General features: G+C 40.2%; 1 protein-coding gene across 1 annotated transcript; it reads right to left on the reverse strand.

Moving 5' to 3' along the window:
• Positions 1 to 1,222: 1,222 nt before the first annotated feature.
• On the reverse strand, positions 1,223 to 13,720 carry LOC120793403 (cytochrome P450 27C1). The gene is made up of 9 exons (XM_040133493.1): positions 13,092 to 13,720; positions 10,856 to 11,046; positions 10,344 to 10,543; positions 9,727 to 9,936; positions 6,666 to 6,829; positions 4,428 to 4,594; positions 4,115 to 4,193; positions 3,679 to 3,882; positions 1,223 to 2,949 (listed from the first exon to the last, which is right to left on the reverse strand). The coding sequence occupies exons 1-9, from the start codon at positions 13,383 to 13,385 to the stop codon at positions 2,830 to 2,832; spliced, it is 1,629 nt and encodes a 542-aa protein (XP_039989427.1). The 5' UTR covers positions 13,386 to 13,720; the 3' UTR covers positions 1,223 to 2,829.
• Between the last annotated feature and the right edge of the window lie 238 nt (positions 13,721 to 13,958).

A 13,958-nucleotide genomic window follows, 5' to 3' on the forward strand; every position in this document is an offset into this window, starting at 1 on the left:
AGAGAGAGACAGTGCAGGGGAGTGCAATACAGATGTTTCTGTTATTTTGTCCACTCCATTAACATCATTGAGGGTAGGCTAAATAACAGAAACACCTCTCTATATAATATAACGCAGTATAGTCCAACAGCACCACAAACTACATCCTTCAAAATTTATATTGATAAACACCTCTCTAAAATTATTTCAATAAAAACTGAACATTATAACCTTCTTGAAGGTAAGATTTATTGCAGGACTGCTCTATTAGACTACATTAGTTTTAGCTAAGTGTACTTCATAAACTGCCACTTGAGTGTATATTGCTTCCATACTGCAGTGGTGGAAGAAGTAAAAGTAGCAATACCACAGTGTTGAAATACTCTGTTACAAGTAGAAGTCCTGCATTCAAACTGTTACTTAATACTTTTACTTACTTTTACTTAACGTAAAAATTTACTTAAAGCACCAAAAAAAAAAGTGTTCATTATGCAGAATGGCCCAATCAGAGTAATGTATATTATGTTACTGGATTATAATGTAACATAATACACATTATGATGCATTTATGTGTACATCACTTTAATGTTGCAGCTGGTAAACGTGGTGCTAATTTTTTTTATTTTTGTTCTATACAATGCTAAGTAGTTTATGAATTCCTCCTCAGGGACCAATAAACTCTTAATTTTTAGTAACACATCATAATTTATTTGTATTAAATTTTGTATTACTTTAAAGTACAGTAAAGTAACTAGTGACTAATTGTTATCAAATATATGTAGTGCAGTAAAAATAACAATATTTGCCTCTGAAATGTTATGGAGCAGATGCATAAAGAAAAAGAAAAAGAAAATTATCAAACAAGGAACAAGTACAGCACAGTACTTGAGTAAATGTTACTTCCACCACTGCCATACTGTCTGTGCCACTGTAAACATACTCAGAGGACTGTTTCCTTATAATAGCTCCACATCACTCCAAGCCAGGTAGTACTAATGTGTTATCAGAAACCTACAAAGTACACAACAACAACAATGTACCAACAATCCTATTAATTTATACCAGATGCAGGACATTTGGATGACTGAGTCACTTAGGACAGGGACATTTTTTCAGAGGAACCAAAGCTACAGAGCAGGGGTCACATAAAAATGCAAAGATAAACATCCACCGGTAAGAAGAAGAAGAAATATACAAACTTTAATCAAAGTTAACTATATTTATTTATTTTTTTAATCAGTGATTCAGTCATGATACAAAAGTCACATTATTTTATATAAATATTATTACATGGTTTACATATACAGTACTATCTATTTAGATGTATTGTCTATCATTTTATAATGTCCATGCTATTTATATGACATGTGTGGTATTTTTGTACATCTCAGGATCTTAAAAATGAATCGAATTTAAGAAAATCTGTGGTTTTGAACAATGTTTGGGTGCAAAATATTTTGAATCAGTTGATTCATGTATTTATTGGTTACATCAGTGCATTGGTGTGAATTTACATCTACCTCAAGGACTTAGGAACTTCACTCCCAAAAACTACAAAGTAAAGATTAGTTTTATTTATTCATCTCTGGTTTTGTTCCATTGTTATGCATTTGTAATACTTATAAATGTGTTAAGCTATGGCTTTCTAATGTTCTACCTTTTGTACACCGTAAAACTGACACTTTAAAAGTATTATGGACTTAAAAATCTTGACAAAAGACACACACACACACACACACACACACACACACACACACACACACACACACACGTTTACTACAGTAACAACGTACAAATAGACATAGGAGCAGATAAATACAAAGACTTAAAGTGTTTTCCATTTTCCTCCTTGCAGTGTGATCTTTCAAAATGGCACAATCCAACAACAACTTGTCTCTTCCCCTTGCAACAAACTGTTCTGTATCATACATTATCCCTCTCAATAAAATCATAATGTAAGCGATATTCTGGTAAAATACTTGTATTCACACAAACATCATATACACCCAAAATATTGAACGCATTTTTTGATCCAAATAGATTGTACGAATAAAGATGTGCATTTTCCCTCGTTGAGCAACACACTTTTTGATTAATTTAGTTTATAATAGTTCATTAGTTCAGCTTGACAGGATGAGGATATAACTGTTATAAACCCTTATTCCCCCCTCAATTAACTGTGTATGGATACACAATACATGGATTAAACTGATGTAATGCCACTGTAGTGATTAAATGTTCTTCTGCAGCATGAATGAAAAGAAATTGTGGTGCCAGAGAAAAGCAACCTTCTAAAATATTTTGGTTTCCAACACAGAGAAAACATAAGCATCAAACACAAAGCTCATTATATACATACTTCTAAAAACAGCTACTTATCAGTACATTCTCAATGAACTGCTTTCTCAAACTTAAGACGGAAACAGTGTGATTATGCATTAATGTGTGTGCAGACATTATTACATACATGCATGCACTTTAACATAAAAAGGATACAATTTAAGTATATAGGTTATAGTTCGTTTTTCCACTCCCTATTTTGAATAGGATGAATGGAAGGATTAACAGTCCAAACAAATTGAAGTGGTTTTTCACTAAGTACAAATAATATACATACAAAACAGCTTTTATCTTTACATTATTGGTCCAGTACTATTTTTGTGTCCTCCTCGCTACCAAACAGGAGGTGAGACACATTTCTTGCCTGAGTAAAACCTCAGTCTGAGCTTGGTATCTAAAATCTAAACAGTGGAAGGTGTACTAAAAGCAGTGTATTAAAAAACACCCAAATAATGAATCAGCACTTTAAAAACATGCAGTGCAGAAGACCTTGTGGAGAGGAGTCAGCGTCTAGTTTTCCCTGTCGATGAACTGCAAGTGGATGGGGGTAGCAGGACAGAGTAGGCCATGGGTTTTGGCCTTAACATCAGCAGTGAGAGGAGATAAGCCAATGCGGAACCTCTGAATGAGCTGCACAAGGAGCAAAGACACTGATGTCAATCAAGCCGTATGAGTCATTTTAAAAAAGTGACACATTGTCTGCGAGTGCATTTATAAGTGTGTTTATCAGGAAGCCAAAGACCTTTAGTAGCACAGCTGGGAACTGGTACACTTCCTCTGGTCATTTACGTTGGCGGATTTTAAAATATTCAGGGACTGCGTAAGCTGTGTGACTTGGGGTGTGGCTGTCGGGTGGGTTAAACCCATATTTATTTATTTTTTAAACTGTTCATACTATGGTGATTCAAGAATGTCAACTTTCCTTGAAATGGCTTGAAAAAACCCTGAAATATTCTGCTGTACAGATGATCAACAATTGGAATTATTTAAATTTAGTGTTTGGGCTTGCTAAGTTTGTCTCAAAAGCCAGGAAGAGGGAACAATGGAGTGCTGCAGGAAAGAGTCATAAAACCCAGAAAGAGGTTAGCATTTTTGCCCCTCCGGTTCCCTCGTCCCAAAGTTGATGAGCTTTTTGAATGGGTTTTTGGTTAAACGCCTTTGTTGAGGTGTTTCTCTTTTTTTTCTTATTGTTATAAGTCTATAAGCAACATTCTGGATCTGGCTTAAACTGTATGGCTTTATGGTGTCTTGTAGAGTTTGGGCAGAGTTGTATGCAAGACAATAATAAAAACTTCATTCATTCATTCCTTAAGACAAATTTCGAACATGTGTGTAGCTAAGTGTGGATTAATTCCCTACCCCTGTGAGAGCTAGATGCATCTCTAACTCTGCTATTCTCCTGCCGATGCAGCTCCTGATGCCGTAGCCAAAGGGAATAGAGCCAAAATTGTCAACACGATCTGTGGAATCTTTCCGTATCCAGCGATCCGGTCGGAAGTCTGAAGCATTAGCAAAGCTCTCTTCATCCAAAGATGTGGAGTAATGACACAGGGCCAACTGAGTCTAACAAAGTGAGAAAACAAAAACAAAAAAAATCTAAGATGTGTACTGAAAACAGCTGGGCTATTGTAGATACATCTGGGCAAGAGAAGAAGAGTCAGATTCATGATTAATAGAAGATCATGTTACATCTTATCCACTGTAATGGTTTTGGCTGACTCTGGTGGTTACACTTTTTCTCCAGGACACGCACACTCCAGAAGACTCGCATCTACTATGCCTCTATCTGTCTTACCCCTCTGGGGATGAAGTATCCGCCCACCACCAAGTCATCCTGGGTAATCCTTCCGTTGCCTGGGAGAACTGGAAAAAGTCTGCTCCCAGGGAGGGGGGAAACAAAGACTGTTATTCAACAGCACTATACATTGCTCTTCTCACATTTTAATTCTGAGAGAACGTGAAAACCGGACATAGAGATAGATAGTGAACAAATTAAAGACGTGACCATACTAAAGAAAGGCAAGCACACATTCTTAAAGTCTAGCTATTGCTGAGTTGTTTCTTACATTGCAAGTTAGTGACAAAAAACAGCTAGAGAAGAAATAAACCTGAGAGTCTCTTTGACAAGTCCTCTGATGAGAGGCAGACGGGGGACATCGTCAGCTGTGGCAACTGTTCCTGGTCCCAGAGTCCTTGTCACTTCCGTAAAGATTTGCTGCTGTATATGAGGATGCTGCGCTAACAGGTAGCATGCCCACGAAAGGGTGAAGGATGTCTAGGAGGATAGAAAAGGGTATTTTTACAAATTTGTTGTATACACTCCTCTTTGAATGTGTGGTAGATTAATATCATTCTTTAGCGTTTTCATTAAATCTCTCTAGAGATGTTGCCTTTTTAATGTTTTGCAACACACTTGACTGCAATTCAAGCTGATATAAGAGTTTCTTTGATGTTGCATAAGTGTTGGGACACATGCTTTGAGGGAGAGGGGGGCCAATTCCACATGCTGAGCAGACACTCATGTCCACTCCACCAGCTGCAATCTCAGCCCTTTGCCCCCTATTTTACATCACTCACTCTCATCCAATCTCACCCAACTCTAACTAGATTAAATATATTCAGTTGTTCCACTTTTAACAGCATTACAGTGATAAAATAATCTTAAAGCAATTCTACCTCACACTCTTTTTAAATGTTCCTATATATCCTTGCCTGATCTCACCGCCTCTCTCCCCTCCACAGTGGGCTCCCTCTCCTAACATTTCCCATACATTCTTGTCCTTTCTCATCAGACACACCCTGATCATTTTCATTTCCTCTTTCCTCTACCGTAACCACAGTACCCACTTCTTTCAGTTATCTTACTGTTCTCAATTGTTCCAACTCATTCTTTTTCTGAGTCACGCATCACTGACATTTTAATTTCAACGACGTGGGCAGTTGAGCAAATGATATGAAAATTGGTGTCATCTTTCCTGAATTTGCATCATATCTTTACTTCCCGTACTGTATGCCTCGCAACCCCAGCCCACATCTCGTCATATTGTGTGGGTCATTTCATTTTTAATTATGAATAAAATGACCCACACAATATTACACACATAATAAGACGAGATGTCATGGGAGAGTTCCTCTACCTCAGGCCCACCCCCTTATTTTCCCCCTCATCTCACCTCTGCCCAGTCTGTGCTATAACTCTGGCTGTGGCTAACATGTCTTGACAGCTCTTGTGTGTGCTGAGCAAAAGCAACTGCACCAAGGGGTCAGGTAATGGCTCAGCTAAGTCCACCCCCTACCAGGACGTGGCCGTTGCAACAAGTTCAACAAAAACACACACACCCTTTTATCCCGTGGCCCCTAGCTCAGCACAAAACACTGTACACCCATAATTCTCATTAATCTTACAGTACCCCAAACAAATTAAGCAGTAGCTAGCACATATGCACACAGATGCAAATGCACACACACACACACACACACACACACACACACACACACGTACCAGTCAAGTGTGAAGCAGTTGGAAAATAATTCTTATTGAGTGTGCCTTATCGATCAACAGATGTTTTTGTCTCAGAAATATTTTCAGTTTAATTTTAAATATTTTTTGTGAACATCTATAAATTTTCTGTCTCTTGTTGAATAGTTTCATGTGGGTGTGTCTGATTATCCAATGGGCTGAGGCACCAGCCAAGCAAAAGTAACATCCTGGGTCCAAACCTGACCCAGGATCTTTGTTGTATGCCATGCCATGTTCCTGCTCCCTTCCAGTTTTTCCCATTTCTGTATTCTTCAATCTGCCAATTAAAAAAAGGTAAACAACTTCACCAAAAAAAAAATTAAAAAAAAAAAATTCTTCAATTCTTCATGACAATTAGCCAACATTCTTAATTATTTGCAAGTGTGTTATTCAATTAAGTTCTAATGTAGGAACAGGCAAAAACACAATGCAGCCATCTCGTAGAGGGAAGAAAAAAAAAAAAAAAAAAAAGACAAAAGCCCCCCTGTGTAGACATAACAGACAGAGACAAATGATGAGAAACTAAATATGAGAGAGAATGAGTTTGTCAGTGGGATACTGTCTAACCCCACGATTCACTGGTCTGACCTGACGCTGGCACAGCTACACAGGCATGGATGTGGCGCCAGAAACTCGACTCTGAAACTCAACACTGACTCAGACACACACACACACACACACACACACACACACACAGACAGACACACACATGCGACTCCCAACCGCTCCACCTCCTGCTAAAAGTCACACTCACTGTATCTCCATGCTCCTCAATCCCCTCTATGCACATATCCTTTAACACTCCTGCATAAACAGGCATACACACCGTGTCGACCCCAGCCAGTAGCATCTCTGTTACGTTGGCGTAGATCTCCTCCATATTCATTTCCTTGGTAATGAGCATGTGTGTGAGCATCCCCCCCTTCACCTCCTCTCCCTGCTCCAGCTGGGCCTTGATCTCTGCAAGTCTCTTATCAACATGAATACGGCCTGGGATTTGACAGAGAAAGAGAAGGAGGGATGAATGAAAGGGGGGTGGTTAAGGGGAGGTGAGGAGGGAAAGGGACGTGAGGGATGGTAGTGAAGGAAGGGAGAGAAGAGAGAACGGCTTATGCAACAGAGGGACCCCATACTCCCACAGTCCCATGGTATAGCAGTAGAGATTTATATGTAAATCAACATTCCTTTCTATTGATGCAAGGCTATTTATCCAAAAAAAAGTTTGCAAATACTAAAAAGTACCGCCGGAAAAGCATTATCCAACATGTTTATACACTGAAAACTATTTATGATTTTAAAAAGATGAAAGATTTGGCATTACCTCATTGGACTGGAAAAAACTACTCTAGAAAATACAGTGAAAGTGGCTATTGTATATATTGTTTTTTTTAATAAATTAAAAAAATAAATTTTTCTGTGCCCTTTAAAAGTCATAACTTCAATAAAAGCCCTTCTGGTCACTCAGAAAAGAAAAAAAAAAAAAAAAGAAAAAAAAAAAAAAAGGAGAGCAAATCTTAAAGGGGTTTTACACCAATTTCACACATGAATGTTAGCTTATTTGCCATGGGGAGTTCCCTTGGTCTGTGAAACTTCTGTGGCTCTGGAGAAGCTTGGTCAAGTCTGAGAAAAATAACTCCTGATGATGGCTTTAGGCTAATCCAAGTTTAAGCTGGGATCAAAATTCATAACAAAGCCTTCATAGCATCCAGTGATTTTGGAGATTGATCCTTATGTCAGGATATCTCGGCCTCCTCTGCTCCAATTTTCTTTTTTTAGTCCGTCTCTTGCGAGTCTCCAAACTTGGAAGTGCAGTGGTAAATTGCTGAAAACCCTTTCAATATGAACATACTCTAGTTACTGCAGCATATCAGATCTCCACGTAATTTGGTTGGAAAGGGCAAATGCCTACAGGTCTGTTCCCCACTTTTAGGGTGGGGAACAAACCTAGCTCATCACTTTCGCTCTTAGCTTCTTCCATATACCACCATGCATCCAGAGCCTAGTAGCAAACTACTTCAACAACTTCCGTGTCCGCTACACAACCCAGGAGATCTCAAATGGTTGGCACTAGCTGAAGAAAGGGATAGAAATCGGTTGTTCCATCTCTTCCATCTCTTTCAGAGCAGCATTTGAGATCATCCTAATTGGTGGAAGACAGATGGTCCGATTAGTCAGATCCCAGTGAAGTCAACGACTTCCAGCCTTATAAACCTACAAGGATGATGACACCACTCTGCTTCAGACAGCAGCATGCACATCCAGACTCCGGAAAAAGGCTTGAGGAGCAGCTAACATGGGCCTGGATGAAAATAAAACCAGCAGAGTCCCACAGTCTCTCAATCCAGAAAGGAGTAACGAACGATAAAATCTCCTTCTCTGTCGATGGCGGGAAAATCCCACGGCTGACCTGTCTGACAAGCTCTCAAGGCACTCTGAGCAAGATCAACCAAATCTTCCCTCCAGGGAAATTCAGTGTCTGGTGTTACCAGATCACCTTATACCAATGTCTATACCCTGAAGTTGTGTGACATCACCAAAACAACAGCTCTGAAGATGGACTCAAGGCCAGCAACTACAACCACCCTTTATACCCCCATTTGCTTGGGCTATAAAGAAGAGAAGGTAAGGCTCGTGTTCCAGCTGAGAGAATCTCTTAACCTGTCTGTCGAAAAACACCAAAGCCCAAGTTCACACAGGACGCAAGTGGACTGTGATGCAGTGAGTAGACCAGGCCATCAGTAGACTGAAACACCAGTAGATTGTTGGATCGCCACAGCCAGACAGCTGGTTTTAGATGGGGAACAGCACCTAAGATGTGGTCCAAAGAAAATAAAGACCTTGTGATTTCTTAATTTGTAAAGATGGAAGAGGGAAGCTGTGAGCCAACAGCAGCAAGGGAGCTTGACAAACTGGGAGACTGATCAGTAGCACTGTTATGTGGGCAGATATGTGGAGGATGGCCCAAGCAAGCTGAGATTCCTTATCAGGGCCACATACAATTCTCTTCCCAGTCCCCAGAACATGCACTTCTGGTACTCCTCAAAGGGGACCTGCCAACTCTTCGACTCCCACAACCCATGCTTGCAACACATCTTCTCTGTCTGCAAAACAGCATTGACGCAGGGCCAGAATGGACAGCGCCAACAGGGCCAGCCTGGCAACATCACAGTGGCTGATCCAGATTGTCAGGCAAGGGGGCGAGGCTCAGAGCAGCAACACGGGGGTGTGATCCCTCCTGTCACCCAGAGTGGAGTGGAACATGAGAACTGACCAAAACCACCAGTTTAAGTTCACACAAGAGATCACAACAACCTCCTACCACCAGATATCGTGCTCTGGAACATATGAAGAGGGAATGGAGAGAAATAAGGAAAAGGACAGCGCTTATGGCTGTATGCACACAAGCAGAGGGAAAGGCCTTCACCTATCCAGTGAAAGTGGGTTGCAGAGACCACACTGGAACATCCACCCAGCGGTTTCTGAAGTCTCTTAGGATCAAAGGCTCCAAGCTGAGGAAGACTCTCAAAGACCTGGCAGAGGCGGCAGAACATTGATGCCTCTGGCTCTGAAGAAAGGACAAGGCATGGGTAGAGCAAGGATCTTCTTGCCAGCTACAGGGGGGGGTGTGAGATGTTCACACCGCTACTCAAATCCTCGAGATGTTCGGGGATTGGAAGGAGCGAAAAATTAGTGAATTGTGGCTCCTGGCTGATGATTCTGCAGCTGGCACAATTGCACCGTCTGAGGTGTGTCAGGCTGATATGCCTAGCAGGTAGACCCACCTGTGCTCACATCCACAGGCAGACAGTCCACTACAACATACAAGTATACTTAAAAGTATTTAAGTGCCCCCTGTGGTCAAAAAATACAAGTCATAAACTACTTACTAAATTTGAAGAGGCCATCCCAGGAGAGACAGAATTCCTCCCACGGTTTGGGAATGACAGGTCGAAGCCACTTGGGAATCGCCCCGGCATACATGGTTGTCTTGAAGGACCTGAACATGAGATGCAGTGCACTGATGTAGTCTTGGGTTTCCTGGGGTATCTCATTTTCCAAACAGCCTAGTCGGCCCTCATACAAAATGGCTGCCACACCTGTAAAGACAAGAGCAAGGAGGAAGGAGACATAGTTTTAGTAATTTTTTGTGTAGAGTTAGAAAGCTGCAGCAAAGATTCCTTACCCTTCAACTGTTTGATGTAAGAGTCACTAGAATCTAACATAGGTGTATATCATTGGTTTGTCCTTTTTATTATAGTGGCAACTTCAGAAGTTGCCAGTGGAATGTTGGGACTTGACAAGCATCGCCATGTGCCCAATCCACATTTGACGGGATTGAATAACATGGTTTTTTTCTACTCTTATTTTTCCTATCTATTGTCTCTTTGCTATTACCTCTATCGCCTACCTTTTTCCCAGATCTCCTAGTGCACTATCATTTTCAAATCCATCCTGCCCTTCTTTCAGTTCCTTCACAACCAAACTTCATATGATCTTGACCTACCTTCCATGGCATATTTGAAGAAGAGGTCATTCACGTTGATTAAAGTGGCTCCATCAGACTCCTGGGTGCGCAGAATACAAACTTTCTTGATCAGATCTTCTACGACTTTGTTCACATCATCAGAGAAGACTGCTACGTCACGGGGACGCATGATGAGCTGTCTGAGCACGCTCCGCATCTTCAGCCACTCTTCTCCCTCACTGGAAAACAGGATACAGGAAAGGGGGTGAATTTTTGGCATTCCAATGTATGGTCTTATTTTTAAACAAGACATACACAGATGTATAGTATATAATATCCTAGTTTTTATGAAGAAGGATAGCGGTGAAGCTGATGAATAACTGCGAGTATTGATGCTAAATTGGGCACAAAGTGAACGGCATGTACACAAGAAGTGAGCTGATCCTGGAAATGTAGCCGAGACACCAAGTTTTTTGCCAAGCCCATCTACATCTAACCCAAAAGTCATTTATTTTATTCAGACTCAAAGATCAAAGTTGCAGGAGACTCACGCTGAGATGAGGCCAGTGGAACGGCCTCTCATGTCTCTGTATTCCTTCCAGGACTCCATGTTAGCTCTCTGAGGGGCAATGCCTTCGGCCCTCAGCACTTGAGCCACCAGGTCACGGTCTGCGATTGAGACCACTAGCTGGGGCCCAAAACGGGACTTGAAAATTTTTCCATATATCTTTCTGTGCTCCATCTATAAAGCAGTAATGACAACAACTAATTAGTGGACAGAATTCTTAATTCATGCGACTTTGATATAAATGATTTTTGGAAATGGAGCAAATTGAGCACTGATTTCACTTTATGACAGTGACATATCTTTTCTAAAATCAAAATGTAATAACAAATACATGCTGGTTGTTAGATTAAGAAATATAAATTTATTAGGCTTATGTAATGAAACTGGCTAATAGTGTTAAGGAGGCACATTTCAGCAGAATAGTATTGTATGTCAATCATGGCAGCAGTGTAACTATATCGCCTGTAGAACCGGTCCGTAACAATGGCATTATTTACACCTTCCACCATTGAAAAATAGACTACATTTATTTGTCTGGCTGTTTTTAATCAGTTACAGTGAATTTCTATGTTTGGAATAAATTTTTTTTAATTTTATTAAGCCTATGGTAAGTGTTGTTTATTACACAGCTCCGCCTGTTAATTCAATAAACCACTAGTGCTAATTTTACTAACAAATTACCATTGAGAAAGACTGCTGGTGTGCCACAATCTATTTTTTTTATCTTAGCTTCAGTCATGACTTATCAAATATTGTTTTAATTGAAATTTCTTACAAAGATCCAGTATAAAAATGTATTAATAACCAACTATCTAATCTCTGTCACTTGGACTAATTTCCAAATCAAATAAAAAATAAAATAAAAAAAAACATCTCTACAGAAAGTGTTTTAAAAAAAAGGATAAATATAATTAAATGACTATTTTCTAGTTTTACATGACAGTAACATAGCTTGGGGAAAAAAAAAAAAAAAAAGACAGAAGTCTTGTTTTGTCATTTTGATTGAGACTTCTGGCTACTTCGCACATTTCCCACTTTTTAGCTTTAAACATTTTCTCTACAGACTGAAACCAATGCGTTTTATAGCAAGATTATCTGCTTCATCTTGTTATGGGAAAAAAAAAAAAAAAAAAAGGAAAAAAAGAAAACTTTCAGGGTTTAATGTAACTCACACGCTGACTAGTACAAGCCTCGTACCATGGAGTGGAAAGTAAACCAGTGACCAAACCTCTGGCGCACTTTTACGCAACGATCTGTGCCATTTTACGCATAGGTGGCAAAATTTTGCAGACGCCGAGAATACACCACCTCTTTGTCATTGGTGAAAAACAGAAACACCAAAAATTAATTTGATGAAAGGAGACAAAGCAGACAGGTACAACAGTTATTTATGGGTTCTCTATTGTTTTACTCATTGGTTCTGAATGCTGTATGCTCCATTTCACCAGTCTTTAGTCAGTTATATACCACTGTATATAAAGGACACATTTGAATAATTATTAATTTCTTAGAAGACCAACATTAATTTCAGCCTCCTGCAGTTACTGATGTATACAGCAAAGAGTTTTCAATTTTTCATCATCTCTTGTTGTGAAATGTCATATTTTCTTAGTGTGACACCTTTTGATTGTTCAAGAGTTTAAGCAATAGTAAAGCTGAAAGAGGAAATTCCAAAGACATTTCTTTTACAAAACACATTAAGCAAAATTAGAAAAAGGTAATTCTGGAACAAACAAACAGTGGACACTAACACCAATGGGGGCTACCATGAACAGATTATTGTCCACCCATTATGTGGGTTTATTTTGTGATGTTTTAACGTGTAAAATTTAGCCTCAGTTACAAAAAGGTTTATTTAACAGAAGTCCAATAAAAGGCTTTCCTCCTGAGATACTGTTTTCAGATAAGCAACCACTAAACAGTAGATAAGACAAGATTATCTGCTTCATCTTGTTATGGGGGGGGGGAAACTTTCAGGGTTTAATGTAACTCACATGCTGACTAGTACAAGCCTCGTACCATGGAGTGGAAAGTAAACCAGTGACCAAACCTCTGGCGCGCTTTTACGCAACGGTCTGTGCCATTTTACGCATAGGTGGCAAAATTTTGCAGACGCCGAGAATACACCACCTCTTTGCCATTGGTGAAAAACAGAAACACCAACAATTAATCTGACGAAAGGAGACAAAGCACCAAAAAGCACATATGGACAGCATTACCTGAATTTCATGAATTCTGCTGAATCCGTCCCTCCAGAAGAATTCGATCAGGTTGGCCAGGGTACTCGGTCCGGGCATCTCCTTCAGGGTCTTGATTCTGGTTTTCTCGCCGACATCCGCCGGTGTGATCAATCCTTGTGACATGGCTTCTTCTCCAGCCGGGGAGATCCCCAAAGCTTCGCTTGCTGCTGACTTGTGTAAGGCGCGTAAAATGAAGAACAGCTGCTTATTTAGCCGGTCGCCTTGAAAATTCTTCCTGTACGCTCTCGCAAAATGATTCAGGAATGCCATCATTGGACACTTTTCGATGTTTCCGTGAGCAGGCACGATATATGCTGGAGTCTTTTTGCAAAGTCTAAATCAGCAGAGTTCACAACGACAAATGCATGTTCCCTGCACGTGTATAAGCAGTCCGCCCTCCCTCTATGGTATTGTAATGTTAGATGGGGTTTTGTTGAGAAACGCTTTTAAATAGTTGCTTGTACAACCTCACGTGGAAGAGGATTGGATGTTCGCTTACACAGAAGGGAGGGATAACTCTGTATTCGGGTGTGGGCGTCTCTCCCAAAATGCTGTTGAGTCCATTCTTTCATCGGAGAAGGAGTGCATTACAACGTGCAAGTGCCAGGGTTACATCACACCAATCAATCAGCCTCTGTGCACGCACGCACCCCACCCCCAGCAAACACACACACACGCACGCACGCACACAAACACACACACACACACACACACAGCACACCGAATGAACATCGACGTGATTAACGTCACTTGAAGCCAAATTTCATGTTTGCATTAGTCCTAAAAAAAAAAAAAAAAAAAAGGAAAATCCCTCCCACATTCTGGCTCATGTAAGGTCGCAAATCA

The sequence above is a fragment of the Xiphias gladius genome, chromosome 1, assembly GCF_016859285.1.
Source record: "Xiphias gladius isolate SHS-SW01 ecotype Sanya breed wild chromosome 1, ASM1685928v1, whole genome shotgun sequence".
NCBI lineage: Eukaryota > Metazoa > Chordata > Actinopteri > Istiophoriformes > Xiphiidae > Xiphias > Xiphias gladius.

Excerpts from the sequence above, each read along its gene's own strand:
- LOC120793403 (XM_040133493.1), bottom strand. The coding sequence starts at position 13,385 with ATGATGGCATTCCTGAATCATTTTGCGAGAGCGTACAGGAAGAATTTT. Across the intron at positions 11,047-13,091 it reads GCAGAATTCATGAAATTCAG|ATGGAGCACAGAAAGATATA; the intron begins GTAATGCTGTCC and ends ACTGCTTTATAG. Across the intron at positions 2,950-3,678 it reads TGCATCTAGCTCTCACAGGG|CTCATTCAGAGGTTCCGCAT; the intron begins GTAGGGAATTAA and ends CTCCTTGTGCAG.